Here is a 15,470-nt window from a genome sequence, read left to right as displayed (position 1 = left end):
ACAAGTGGTTTGTGATCCGTAACAAGATGAAATTTTGAGCCATAGAGAAAAACACCAAACTTATGATGAGCATAAATAATGGCCAAAGCTTCTTTCTCAATTTGAGAATACTTTTGTTGGGCATCCGTGAGCGTTTTGGAGGCATAAGCAATGGGTTGTTCCGAACCGTCAGAAAAACGGTGCGCAAGGACTGCACCGACCCCATATTGAGAGGCGTCTGTGGCAAGAACAAGATGTTGGCCAGGTCGATAAGTAGCCAGGCATGGGGTCTGTTTCAGTGTAGTCTTCAATTTCTGGAAAGCCGCTTCGCATGACGCGGACCAGTGAAAAGTCACGTTTTTATGCAACAGGCGATGCAATGGCTGAGCCACCAAAGCCGCAGATGGTAAAAACTAGTGATGGTATGCTATTTTTCCCAAGAAGGCCTGCAGTTCCTTAACAGATGTAGGGCGAGGAAGGGCATCGATCGCAGCAACAGTTTGCTGAAGCGGACGAATATCATCCCGAGAGAGTTGAAAACACAAGTATGTGATAGATGCCTGAAAAAATTGTGATTTCTGAAGATTACACTTAAGACCGGCAGTCTGTAAGACATGAAAAAGTGTGCGGAGATTTTGAAGATGTTCTTCAGTGGTGGAGTCAATGACAACAATGTCGTCCATGTAATTGATACACCCAGGGACAGGGAGCAATAATTGTTCCAAGAATCGCTGAAAGAGAGCAGGGGCGCTAGCAACCATGAATGTCAAGCGTTGGTATTGATAGAGGCCAAAAGGTGTGTTAAGGACCAGAAACTGCCGGGAAGCAGCGTCGAGAGGAAGTTGATGATAAGCTTCTGACAGGTCAATTTTAGAAAAATACTGGCCTCCAGCAAGTTTAGTGAACAGTTCTTCAGGACGGGGCATAGGGTAAGTGTCGATAAGGCATTGAGCATTTACAGTGGCTTTGAAATCGCCACAGAGACGAATATCACCATTTGGCTTAGCAACGACAACAACAGGAGAGGACCACTCACTGGAAGTGACAGGAAGCAAGACCCCTGAAGTAGTGAGACGATCCAACTCCCATTTTACCTGATCACGAAGGGCCACAGGAATGGATCGAGCCCGAAAAAACTTAGGCCGAGCAGTGGGTTTGAGCGTGATATGATCTTCAAAGCCATTTGCATGGCCTAACCCAGGAGAAAAAAGGGACGAAAATGTCTTTGACAAGGAATCCAGTTGAGCATAAGGAATAGCATCAGAGACAATATTGACAGAGTCATCTATGGAGAACCCAAAAACGCGAAAGGCATCAAAACCAAAAAGATTTTCTGCGTTGCTCTGGTCGACCACAAATATGGGAACAGTGCAAACGATGGATTTGTAAGATACCTCAGCATGAAACTGTCCCAAGAGAGAAATCTTCTGTTTATTGTATGTCCATAATTGCCAAGTGACAGGTGACAGGAGTGGAGAACCCAACTGAAGATACATCTGAGAATTAATTATAGTGGCAGCAGAACCGGTATCCACCTGCATGCGAACATCTCGACCAAGGATTTGGACAGTGAGGAATAACTTCCCTGAAAGGGAAGAAGTGCAATTGACAGACAACACAGAATCAGAATCAGCGTCATGTTCATTAACATCATGTATGCGGTCAGATTTGCAAACGGAAGACACATGACCTTTCTTTTTGCAATTGTGACACACAGCCCAACGTTGGATACAATCCTCACATGAATGTTTCGTAAAACACCGTGGACATGAAGTAAGTTGCCGGGGGTTTTGCTGCAGTTTCTTAGTGGGTTGTTTACGGTTAGGCTGAGGCGGCACGTGGGAATATACTGCGGCCACGTCGGCCGGCGTGGACGCGTCGCACGCGTCGTCAACAGCGCACAGAGGTTGTAATTCCCCGACATCACCCCACGCCTCTATTTGCGTCCCAGCGGCGCGAGAAATTTCAAAAGGCTGCGCAATGGAGAGAACTTAATTTAGAGTCGGATTTGCCAACTGAAGGGCCTGTTACCAAACTTCTTTGTTGGGCGCCAACCGGATAATAGCATCCCGTACCATGGAATCGGCATAGGATTCTTTGTGAACGTCAGTAACAAATTGACACTTTCGACTGAGGCCGTGAAGTTCAGCAGCCCAAGCGCGATAGGATTGATGTGGCTGTTTTTGACAACAATAAAAGGCAACACGAGAGGCTACCACATGCGTATGCTTTTGAAAATAGACAGACAGAAGTGAGCACATTTCAGCAAAGGACAAAGATGCAGGATCCTTCAAAGGAGCCAATTGCGACAACAACCGATACATTTGAGGTGAAATCCAGGAAAGGAACAGAGACTTACATGGTTGTTCGTCCGTGACATGAAATGCCAAGAAGTGCTGTCAAAGACATTTTTCATAATCAGACCAGTCTTCCGCCATCTCGTCGTATGGAGGAAAAGGAGGTATAGCCAACGACGAGAAACGCCCTGCATTTGATGCCACGACGAAATCGCGAATCGCCGCTGTTAGAAGCATTTTCTGTTCAAGGAGATTTTGCAATAGTTGCTCGACAGTAGCCATGGAAATCTGTGGGTCAACGGTGAAAAGGAAAAATCCACTACCTTGTCACCAATTGTTGTAACGTCAAGTTTAACACATATATTTCAGAACGACACAACACATATAAGTCACAGAGTAAGTTGACAAGCAAGACATGTGTACATGTTAGCATTTGAATGAGCACTGAGTCCCAGTCTAGCAGCCGCTGCTCGGCTGGCTGTTTAGGCGGCACAGCTGCTGCATGGCTGGCAGACAGCGCCGCACGTAGAGGACGCGCGTAATTGCGCGGCGGCGCTTTGAATGATCGGCGAGTCACAACAAATAGCTTAGTTTATGCCACACAAAAATTAAGTGTAGTCCATTTTCTAAATCATGCTTGCCACATTGACAGTTGTATACTTGAGGGTGGTTGTTGTTGCTGTTGTTGTTATTGTTGTTGGTTTGAAGTAGCACCTTTCTTTCTAATTTGCTGCATTAAATTTAGCTGGCATATGCGTGAATAGTGGTAGTTTATTGTGAAAGCACTATGCTGATTGTCTTTTTGAGAGTTACTGATCTTTTTTTAATTGTAATCCTCGACTCATAGCAGTATGCTGATTGTCTTTTTGAGAGGTACTTGTCTTTTATTAATTGTAATCCTCGACTCTTTCCACATGATCCCTGAAGGTTCTCCTTGATGGGATCTATGGAACATGATGGATGGATGATGGATGGATGAATGAATGAATGAATGAATGTGAAATTGCACAAACGAATACATATTAATGCCATGTGTCACCTATTGCATACACTTTTTCTTTTCATTTGAGACTGCTTTTCTGACATGTTTTACCCCACAAACAGAGCATCTCAGAAATATTGTGACAAACTTCCAAGACTTTTAGAGGGTATCTTGAAGAACACATCTAGGATAGGAAACCATGTCTAGCAATGTCATCCAATGACGCTACAGAGTGTCTAAATTATTGGCACCGTTGCCTGCCACTATGCCACCACTTTGCAACCAAACGTGACTTTGTACACTGATGGACCATAGGCAGAACATCTCATAATGTCGCTTGTTATTCACAGAACATCTCACAATGTTGCTTGTTATTCAGTAATCATGACTGATTGCCAATTGCCAGTGGAGAAGGTGGAGCTAGCTGCTGCATTAACAAGCCATGTCCCCTATGAATGTGATGCTCTCTTGGCTCTATGGATGAGGGTTTTGGACACAGATTTCCATTTGCAGTCTACTTTTCTCCTGTATACTGGAAAAGCATCTGAGGTCTTACAGGGCTCCAGAAGAAAAGTTAACTGTGGATGGATGCCCATGTCTGAAACCATCATCTAGACAGGCAACAGAGCATCACATTCACAGGAGACAAGACTTTTCTACGCAACAGCTAGCTCCATCTTCTCCACTGGTCATCCTGGCAATCAGTCACAATTACTGAATAACAAGCAACATTGTGAGATGTTCTGTGGAAGGTCCGTCAGCATAGAAAGTCACATTTGTTGCCACAGGTGTCGGCTGATGGCAGGTTCCGGCACTTATAACTTCAATGCTCTGCAGCATCGTCGGATGACTTTTCCAGACAATGGTTCCTATCCTTGAAGTGTTCCCTCTAAAACCCCACAGAATTCACTGCAACATTTCTGGGAGGCCCTGTATATTTACTTGAGTGCTGATTAACTCTCTCTCTCTCTTGTGTTATGCTCCCTAGATTTAGTTCATTATGTGACTTAGCCTTAATTCTGTTTGTAATAACTTCAAGTTGAACAAATATATTTCAAGGAAGACACAATACATGAAAGTCACAGATCAAGTAAACAGAGTAAGACGTGTGTACACTTTAACAGTAAAATCATAATTGAGTCCAAATCTAGCGGCCGCTGGCTAGCTGGCCGCTTAGGTGGCACTGCTGCTGCGTGGCTAGCAGACAGCACTGCATGAAGAGGACGCACATAACTGCGTGGTGGCACTTTGAAAGATTGGCGAGTCACAACACTGTTTATAATCACTTGATCTGCATCCTTGCCACATGTTATCTCACTGTCCTTCTCAGGCAATGTCACACAAATTCTTCTCCGTTTTCCTTATGTGCATAATACACAAATCTGCATGCTTACAGCATGTTAGGTCACTATCCTCCCTAGCTAATGTCATGCAAATTATTCTTTGCTTTCCTTACAAGCATAAAGCACCAAAAAATTGAGATCTACTGCTGCTTTCAATGTACGAGGGTAAGTGAACTATTATCCACAAAGTAATTATAAAATTTTATTGTAGTCAGATAGGAAACTTACAAGAACATCATTTTTTGACACAGTCTCATTGCATTTCAAGCACTTGGTCCATTGTTGTACAAGCTTCCTGATGCCCCCATAAAAGAAGATTCTTGACTGAGCTGCGAGCCAGGAATGCACTGCTTCTTTCACTGCTTTGTCCGAGGCAGATCGGTGGCCTCTTAATGCCTGTTTGAGTGGACCAAACAAGTGATAGTCAGAAGGGGCAAGATTGAGACTATATGGAGGATGATCCAGTACTTCAAATTTGTGTTTCTGGAGCGTTTCAGCATTGTGGGCAGCAGTATGCAGATGGGCATTGTCGTGCATCATCACAACACCTTTTGACAGCAATCCTCGGTGTTTGCTTCAAATTGCAGGATTTAGCCTGGCAGTAAGCATCTCACTGTAACATACACTGTTTATTGTTGTGACCCTTTCCCCATAATGTTCCAGTATGGACCTTGTGCATCCCAAAAAACCATAAGCATCAGTTTTCCTGTGGATGGTTGGGTCTTGAAATTTTTCTTGCATGGTGAATTTGGATGTTTCCATTCCATACTCTGCTAGTTACTCTCTGGCTCATAATGATGGATCCATGTTTCATCACCAGTAATGATCCTGTCTAAGAAGTTGTCCCCCTCTTTACCATAGCGATCCAAATGTTTTTTTTGCAGATGTCCAAGCACGTTTGTTTATGCAAATGTGTGAGCTGTTTTGGGATCCATCTTGCAAAAACTTTATGAAACCCAAGTCTGTTGTAGATGATTTCATAGGCAGAATCATGACTAATTTGTAGACAATGTGCCACTTCATCAATAGTTAATTGTCTGTCTAAGAGAATCATTTCATATGAACAGTCAATGGTTTCTTCATTTGTGGCAGTAAACGGTCGTCTGGCTCCTTCATCGTGCGTAACACTTGCATGGCCATTTCAGAATTTTTCAATCCATTTGTAGACACTCCATTGTGGCACAACACTGTTCCCGTACTGTACCGAAAGTCTTCAATGAATTTTGGCCCCTGATACCCCTTCTGACCACAAAAAACAGATCACTGAATGTTGCTCTTCTTTGTTGCAAATAGACAGCAGAGCAGCCATGATTAACAGCATGGCAGTGATAAAGAAACTAACCTAGCAGCTTGAAAATTACAAAGATAAAACAACAAATAAACAAAGAATGCGTCATCAATGTAAAACAACAGTGCTACCAAAATTTAAAAAAATATAACTAAATTGCAGATAATAATTTACTTACCCTCGTATTTACGCCTGTATAATATTTGGAGTTACAGTATGTTCATCTATACCCAGGAGTATATTGTTCTGCATACACAAATGATTATTTTATTTAATGTTATATCTGTGAGACTAGAAGAGTAATTCCTAAACATATTTTTCCTTGATATTGAAGTATGGAAACTGATCAGATTAAAGATCTTTCATAGAAACTGACTACTTATTATGCATTCCTTCTCTGCAGTTATTCTACTAGAAAGTCTCTTAGTCCTGAATGCACTAATGTATTAGAGATGTCTGTAATGTTGGAGAATAAAACTTGTGACCTCAGCAAACAAAATATCTTGGGGTGACGGTTTCCTTTCCCTTTCTTGTAGATCACTCCATTCAGGAATTTCTGTTTGTGTTATACAATTATGAAAGTGAAATGGAGATAGGGCAAACGCTTCTGTTCAACTGACTTTGGAGAACTACTTATTGCACCAAAGTACTTTTTTAATGCAGCAGCTTAGCATTTTGACTTAGCTGTCATCATACATACTTTCATTTTGTTTCCATCACCTTTCATGTATATGACTGTAGATATACTTCCCTAATGAAAACTGTAATTAAATTTCCATATAGATTATGCATCCACATCTAGCATAACCCTCCCCCCTCCCCCGCCCCGATGAACCATGGACATTGCCATTGGTGGGGAGGCTTGTGTGCTTCAGCGATATGGATAGCCATACCTTAGGTGCAACTACAACGGAGGGGTATCTGTTGAGAGGCCAGACAAATGTGTGGTTCCTGAAGAGGAGCAGTAGCCTTTTTCATAGTTGCAGGGGCAATAGTCTGAATGATTGACTGATCTGGCCTTGTAACATTAAGCAAAATGGCCCTGTTGTGTTGGTGCTGCGAATGGCTGAAAGCAAGGGGAAACTACAGCCGTAATTTTTCCTGAGGGCGTACAGGTTTACTGTATGGTTAAATGATGATGGCATCCTCTTGGGTAAAATATTACAGAGGTAAAATAGTCCCCCATTCAGATCCCTGTGCAGGGACTACTCAGGAGGACATAGTTATCAGGAGAAAGAAAACTGGTGTTCTACATATCGGAGCGTGGAATGTCAGATCCCTTAATAGGGCAGGCAGGTTAGAAAAATTTAAAAAGGGAAATGGATAGGTTAAAGATAGATAGAGTGGGAGTTAGTGATGTTCGGTGGCAGGAGGAACATGACTTCTGGTCAGGTGAATACAGGGTTATCAATACAAAATCAAGTAGGGGTAATGCAGGAGTAGGTTTAATAATGAATAAAAAAACAGGAGTGCAGCTAAGCTACTAAGAACAGCATAGTGAACGCATTATTGTAGCCAAGACAGAAATGAAGCCCATGCCTACTACAGTATTACAAGTTTATATGCCAACTAGCTCTGCAAATGGCAAAGAGATTGGTGAACTATATGATGAGATAAAAGAAATTATTCAGATATTGAAGGGAGAAAAAATTTAATAGTCATGAATGACTGGAATTTAATAATAGGAAAAGGAAGAGAAGGAAAAGTAGTGAATGAATATGGAATGGGGGTAAGGAATGAAAGAGGAAGCTGCCTGGTAGAATTTTGCACAGAGTGTAACTTAATGATAGCTAACAATTGGTTCAAGAATCATGAAAGAAGGTTGTATACATGGAAGAGGCTTGGAGACACTGGAAGGTTTCAGATAGATTATCTAATGGTAAGTCAGAGATTTAGGAACCAGGTTTTAAATTGTAAGACATTTCCAGGGGCAGATGTGGACTCTGACCACAATCTATTGGTTATGAATTGTAGATTAAAACTGAAGAAATTGCAAAAAGGTGGAATTTAAGGAGATGGGTCCTGGATAAACTGAAGGAACCAGAGATTGTATAGAGTTTCAGGGAGAGCATTAGGGAATAATTGACAAGAATGGGGGAAAGAAATAGAGTTAAAGAAGAATGGGTAGCTTTGAGAGATGAAATAGTAAGGCAACAGAGGATCAAGTAGGTAAAAAGATGAGGGCTAGTAGAAATCTGTGGGTAACAGATGATATATTGAATTTGATTGATGAAAGGAGAAAATATAAAAATGCAATAAATGAAGCAGGCAAAAAGGAATACAAACGTCTCAAAAATGAGATTGACAGGAAGGGCAAAATGGCTAAGCAGGGATGGATAGAGGACAAATGTAAGGATGTAGAGGCATATATCACCAGGGGTAAGATAGATACTGCCTACAGGAAATTTAAAGAGACCTTTGGAGAAAAGAGAACCACTTGTATGAATACCAAGAACTCAGATGGAAAACCAGTTCTAAGCAAAGAAGGGAAAGCAGAAAGGTGGAAGGAGTATATAGAGGGTCTATACGAGGGCGATATACTGGAGGGCAATATTATGGAAATGGAAGAGGATGTAGATGAAGATGAAATGGGAGATATGATACTGCGTGAAAGGTTTGACAGAGCACTGAAAGACCTAAGTCAAAACGAGGCCCCGGGAGTGGACAACATTCCATTAGAACTACTGATAGCCTTGGGAGAGCCAGCCCTGACAAAACTCTACCATCTCATGAGCAAGATGTATCAGACAGGTGAAACACCCTCAGACTTCAAGACAAATATAATAATTCCAATCCCAAAGAAAGCAGGTATTGACACATGAAAATTACTGAACTATCAGTTTAATAAGTCACGCCTACAAAATATTAACACAAATTCTTTACAGACAAATGCAAAAACTGGTAGAGGCCAACCTTGGGGAAGATCAGTTTGGATTCCATAGAAATTTTGGAACATGTGAGGCAATACTGACCCTATGACTTATCTTAGAAGATAGATTAAGGAAAGGCAAACCTATGTTTCTAGCATTTGTAGACTTAGAGAAAGCTTTTGACAATGTTGACTGGAATACTCTTTAAAATTCTGAAGGTGGCAAGGGTAAAATACAGGGAGTGAAAGGCTCTTTACAATTTGTACAGAAACCAGGTGGCAGTTATAAGAGTCAGGGGGCACGAAAGGGAAGCAGTGGTTGGGAAGGGAGTGAGACAGGTTTGGAGCATATCACCAGTGTTATTCAATCTGTGTATTGAGCAAGCAGAAAAGGAAACAAAAGAAAAATTCGGAGTAGGAATTAAAATCCATGGAGAAGCAATACAAACTTTGAGGTTCGCCGATGGCATTGTAATTCTGTCAGACAGCAAAGGACCTGGAAGAGCAGTTAAATGGAATGGACAGTGTCTTAAGGAGGATATAAGATGAACATCAACAAAAGCAAGACAAAGATAATGGAATGTTGTCAAATTAAACCAAGTGATGCTGAGGGAATTAGAGTAGGAAATGAGATGCTTAAAGTAGTTGATGAGTTTTGCTATTTGGGGAGCAAAATAACTGATGATATTCAAAGTAGAGAGGATGTAAAATGTAGACTGGCAATGGCAAGGAAAGTGATTCAGAGGAAGAGAAATTTGTTAACATTGAGTATACCTTTAAGTGTCAGGAAGTTGTTTGTGAAAGTATTTGTATGGAGTGTAGCCATATATGGAAGTGAAACATGGACAATAAATAATTTAGAGAAGAAGAGACTAGAAGCTTTTGAAATGTGGTGCTAGCGAAGAATGCTGAAGATTAGATGGGTAGATCACATAACTAATGAGGAGGTACTGAATAGAATTGGGAAGAAGAGAAATTTGTGGCACATTAGGACTAGAAGAAGGGATCGGTTGGTAGGACATGTTCTGAGGCATAAAGGGATCACCAATTTAGTATTGGAGGGCAATGTGGAGGGTAAAAATCATAGAGGGAGACCAAGAGATGAATACACTAAGCAGATTCAGAAGGATGTAGGTTGCAGTAGGTACTGGGAGATGAAGAAGCTTGCACAGTATAAAGTAGCATGGAGAGTTGCCTCAAACCAGTCTCTGGACTAAAGACCACAACAACAACAACAACATCTAGTATTCACTTTTGAGGTTTATACTTTGGTATCAAAGTCTATAAAAGGCTGACGGTAGACATAAGGTAAGAAACTGAAAATGACTAGATGTTCAAAAGGAATGCAAAGGAACATGTGATTAGCTAACCCCTCTAATATTTGTACTTGTGAATGTAAATTATGCATAACTCCATTTAACAGACCTTGACTTAGCCAGTATATTGACATCAGATAGCAGTCTTTGTAAAGTTAATTTGTTTGACGCGTTAGATGGAAAATCAGCAGCTGGTAGAGTAGGAAGAGTGGTGGTGGTATTTGTCAAAGTAGCTGTTTTTTTTCAGATTGAAAATATATGTGTATGAAGTAATTTGTAAGTAATTCCCATAGTTATCAGTGTGAGTAGATTAGAACTTATAATAGTTTGTTTGTAATATACTTACAACTGCCTTTTAATATATAATTTGATTCATTTCCTATCCCTTAAGGCTTTCCTTCATGATGTGATTCACAAAACTCAACTGAATGAATGAGTGAATGAATCAACAACTTTGGCTTCTAGATAAATGAGATTATAGATATTTCACAAGATATTTATCTACAGTATTTTATGATTAGTTAACAAGGTATTTATCTATAGTATTTTATGGTTTGTCACATTGTCTGTTTGCTTTTTTCTCAGAATCTTTGGATGACATTTCTTTAATGATTTAATGATTTTTTATGACATTTTGCTGATGGCCACCATCAGTGGAGAGTGAATCTTTGGCAATGCCAGCCACTTGTGCTGGTGAAACATCACGAAAATCATTGAACACCCATCAACCAAAAATCTTGAGACAAAAGCCAACAGGAAATACGTCAACAGGTGAGTGCAAAAGCCTCAAAAATTTTCTATTTTTATTTCCACTACCAAGTCATTTATATTTCCAACTAAACGTGCATGTTTACTTTGGAAAAAACAGTGACAATAGCAAAATTGCAACACTAAAGCCATTCACTTACTTGACGGGAATTGGTCCAGCTAACCACTCTAATTCAAAATGGTTATCATCTTTATAAACCCTAACAACTTGGCTTATCCAATCTGTGAAGATCTGATGAACTTCATCTACAATTTCTCCTGTAACAAAATAAAAATAAAAACATTAAAGATTATGAAACAGTGTTTTCCATATGTCCAGACATAGCTGACATGATTTTCGCTGAAAGAAAACTCCAAGAAAAAAATCAAACAATTGAAAGTCCAGGCTTGAATATCAACAGTGTTATGAAAAAGATAGGTTGCCACTCACCGTAAAGATGTTACATTGAGTTGCAGGCAGGCACAATCAAAAGTGTGTTACACATTGAACTTTTGGCCGAAGCCTTCTTCAGAAAAGAAAAAAAGACACACACACACACACACACACACACACACACACACATTATGCATGAATGATCCCCATCTCTGGCCACTATGAAACTACACTGATGAGATGCAGCAATCTGGAGTGGGTGGGGAAGATGAAGGCATAGCAGGTTTTCGGTGAGGGGAGAGATATGAGCTCTGCCTGTCAGAGCATGTGGGGATTAAGGGACTAGACAGTGGCAGGACAAGGATGTCTGCTGCACAGTCAGGAGACTATGATGGATGGGGGGCGGGGAGGGAGGGGGGGGAGGAGGGGATTGAGGAGAGAAAAAGGAGAGGAACAGAGAAGAGGAAAAGACTGATGGGTATGTCAGCAGAGATCTGCACACAGTGAGGGTGAGTGGACGTGAATTGGGAGGAAGTGATAGGACAGATGAGGCAGAAACCTTTTGGTGGAGGTTGTGGGGATAGTAGATTATCATAGACTGAGGCCTGGATGATTTCAGGAATGGAGAATATGTTCTAAGGATAACTCCCAACTGTGCAGTTGAGAAAAGCTGGTGGTAGAGGGGAGGATGCAGATGTCCCGTAAAATGTAGAGAACAATAACACTGCCTTCCTCCCTCATGCCCCAGTACTGCTCCAACATACAGCACTAGCCAAAAGCCTGTCAATCATGATAGTTCAGTCATGACACTGCGTTTCGGCTGCATGTGAGGGGACTATGGGCTATGTCCGGTAGCTGTGAGATTTGCGTAGTACACACTCTTTAGATGAAGAATCAGACTTCAATAATTTGCACCTATAATCGTGTTCAGCTAGTCTGTTGGTCATGGCTCACCCTGAGTGATGAATATCAAAGTTATCATGGGCAAGACATAACATGAAATTTTATGTATATCACCGCTGTCTACTAATTGTCTCTGACATATACAATAAGGGGCAACCCCTCACCTATAGCAGACTGATAATGTGGTGCTGCATAGATGCATGTAACACAAAATAGTGTTCACTAGCTTTCAACAGCTGGCTCCTTTCCACATGCGGACACCCAACACATTCTACCATTACCATGATGACACTGATTGTTATATCCTACGCTATTTGCAAAAATAACTGTAAGTTTTAGCAAACAATTAATGCAAATTAACAAAGGTGTTATGTGATAACAGTCTGAGGGTGGCCGCTAGAGTGAACCACCTACCAAAACAGGCTGAGTGATGGACGATGCAGCAGTGTGTTTATGTGATTCACAGGTTGCAGTCCACACACGCTGTCTTCCATCACAGTCATCAAACGCAATGAGCACTTTCATGTTCATAGAATGAGGAAGAACATCAGGCATTGCAAACCTACTGGACCACTTCATCATATATATGTACTATATTTGTACTATCCAGCCTACTTAATTAATATCATAACAGTACTTTTCCAAGATAAAATGAGATTAATTCATTCTCCGTTTTGTAATTTTCCAGAGTTTCCAAAACTTTCGAAAGTGAGTACTGGTTACAATGCTGTGAGGCTGTTCAAAATGTTTTGTATGCCTTTTGTGCTTCTAGCGCATTTGAAGTCACGCTTATAACATACATGCTGTGGCGTTAACATTGAATAAATTACTGGAACCACTCTTCAACAATCAATTCCAAGAAGCCCTCTTCTAGCCCTCAGAGAGAATGAACATGCCTAGAGAGCAGCTCTGCTTGCAACCCTGTTGTCTTTCTTTCTTTAGTGGCATATCAGACACCTACAGTGCATACACTTCTTTGTGTTTTCATTGAAGAGTCTGAAAGAGCTGATAAAAAAAAAACTTGTAGGGACTGTGGGTCAGAAACAGTATGCTTATTATGTTACTGATTCTGGAGTAGCAGCCAAAACTACTGCTTTGGTGTTATGGATAGGAAAAAATAGTGTTGGAGACTGGAAAAAAACCGAGCAGAAATTGAAAAGTGGTGTGCTTCCAAAGTTAGTGGAAGTGGAATAAAAGTAAGAAAGACAATGTTGAAAGGTAAGCATAAGGAAGTTGAGGTGGCTTTATTTTTGTTGGGTGAACATTTAAGAGGAAAAGGTTTGCCCATTGCTGGGCCAGTATTGCAAGGAAAAGCATTGCAGTTTCAGCAGTAAATAGAAGAAGCTTCAGAATATACTGTCAGTGATGTTCAATATTCACCAGATTCTCGTTAGTGGAGAGGCTCTATCTGCTGACAGTGAGGGTTTTTTTTTTGTTGTTTTTTTAGGGAAGGAGACCAGACAGTGAGGTCATCGGTCTCATCGGATTAGGGAAGGACGGGGAAGGAAGTTGGCCGTGCCCTTTCAAAGGAACCATCCCGGTATTTGCCTGGAGCGATTTAGGGAAATCATGGAAAACCTAAATCAAGATGGCCGGATGCGGGATTGAACCGTCGTCCTCCCGAATGCGAGTCCAGTGTGCTAGCCACTGCGCCACCTCGCTCGGTCACTGACAGTGAGGCTCTGCCATTGTTTAAAGACTATCTTTCGAAGTTAATTGACAAGAAGTGAACTAGTGGTGAAAAGTTGTACAACTGCAATGAGAATGGTTAAAATTACAATATGCTACCTCTGAAAATGCTTGCTTCAAGAAATGAATCTGTGGCAGCTAGATACAAGAATAATAAAGAACAATTTACTGTGTAGGCTTGCAGTAATGCAAGTGGCACACATAAGCTTATGCTTACATTAACAGAAAAATCACAGAGACCTAGAATTTTCAAAAACCTGAAAAATCATGGATCATTGCCCCTACATTACACTCATTGCAAAAAAACCATGGATGAATTGACAAATCTTTAAAACCTGGTTCCAAAATGAATTTGCACCAGCTGTAGAGAAATATGTGAAAGACAACAGTTTGCCAAGAAAGTCCTGCTGTGTCTTGATAACACACCTTTGCATCTTACCAGCAATGTACTCACAGACAGAGATGTGAAAACATTATTTTTACCACCAAATGTGACTGCTCTTTCTCAGATTATGGATAGGGCATCCTTGAAATAATAAAAAAAATGTATTTCCACTGTCTTCTCAGATTGTTGGTATCAGAGATTGATAATAGTGTAACCATTCTGAAGATGAGTGATTTGCTAGATGTCATAAATGGTTGGCCAAACTGTGTGAAAAAATTCCAAACATATAACTTGTGGAACCTTGGAAAATTCATTTAGACAATGAAGCTGGACATAACTTTGACTCCATGTGTGAAACCGAAGTCAAAGAGGGGAACAATAGTGCTGTTTGATTGTTCAAAAAATTTACCAGGTTCTGAGAATGTCAGTGAGAGGACATTACAGAATTGATGGCAAATGATGAAGTTGGTGAACTAACTGACAATGATATTGCGGGGATGGTGAAGCAGGGGGATGAAACAAGATGACAATAGAAATCTCTTCCCACATTCAGAAGGGTTCAAGACGATTGAGGTAGTGCTACAGTATGTTAGTGAGCAGGAAGAAGCAGCTCCGACTAATACCATCTGCTTGTGTAAGTGGAGGGACTCTGCAGCACAGAAGAGGCCTAAAGGAGGAAAACAGTCATCTAGCAAAGACTTTTTGAAAACATCAAACTCGTAAGTTTCATCTTTTTCACTAGGCTTAGCTTTACACATGTATGTAATCATGCATCCGTGCTGTACAATACAGATAATTTTATGTTTTCTGTAATAACTTTGAAGGGTGTATGTGCATAATAAACATTTATAACTAGCATATAGTATGTAAGAAGTCATAAAATTAAAACACTGTAACAAATTACTACTTTGATAATGAACATAAACTCTATCTAGACTTAGGACTTTCTGATCACTCAGCTTTGTTTATCTGACTGCCAAAAACTGATAAAGATAATGCAAGAAAAACTTGGATCAGAATAAGTTTCAATAAAACAAATATTGAAATATTCTATGAGAAACTAAGTAAAGTTAAGTGTTATCTCGGGAATCGTGATTCTTAAAAAGTTTTCTTGAAGTATTTAATGAAACTTTCCCACCAAGATCATTTTGCAATAAAACATCAAGTAAGGAAAAATGGATCACACCAGGAATAAAAATTTCCAGTGAGAAGAAAAGGAAGCTACACAATCAACTGAAGTACAACAAAGATCCTGATTTTGTAAAATATATTAGGAAA

General features: G+C 40.4%; 1 protein-coding gene across 1 annotated transcript in view; it reads right to left on the bottom strand.

The window, feature by feature from the left end:
- The window catches only part of LOC126092842 (lysosomal alpha-mannosidase-like), a 324,038-nt gene that overhangs the window by 52,817 nt on the left and 255,751 nt on the right, over positions 1-15,470 (bottom strand). Inside the window, exon 14 of the mRNA XM_049908575.1 lies at positions 10,983-11,100. Within this exon, the coding sequence (XP_049764532.1) occupies positions 10,983-11,100 (118 nt within the window). The remainder of the gene's footprint in view (positions 1-10,982; positions 11,101-15,470) is intronic.

Source organism: Schistocerca cancellata, chromosome 1, assembly GCF_023864275.1.
Source record: "Schistocerca cancellata isolate TAMUIC-IGC-003103 chromosome 1, iqSchCanc2.1, whole genome shotgun sequence".
NCBI lineage: Eukaryota > Metazoa > Arthropoda > Insecta > Orthoptera > Acrididae > Schistocerca > Schistocerca cancellata.
This window is presented reverse-complemented; position numbering and strand designations above follow the sequence as displayed.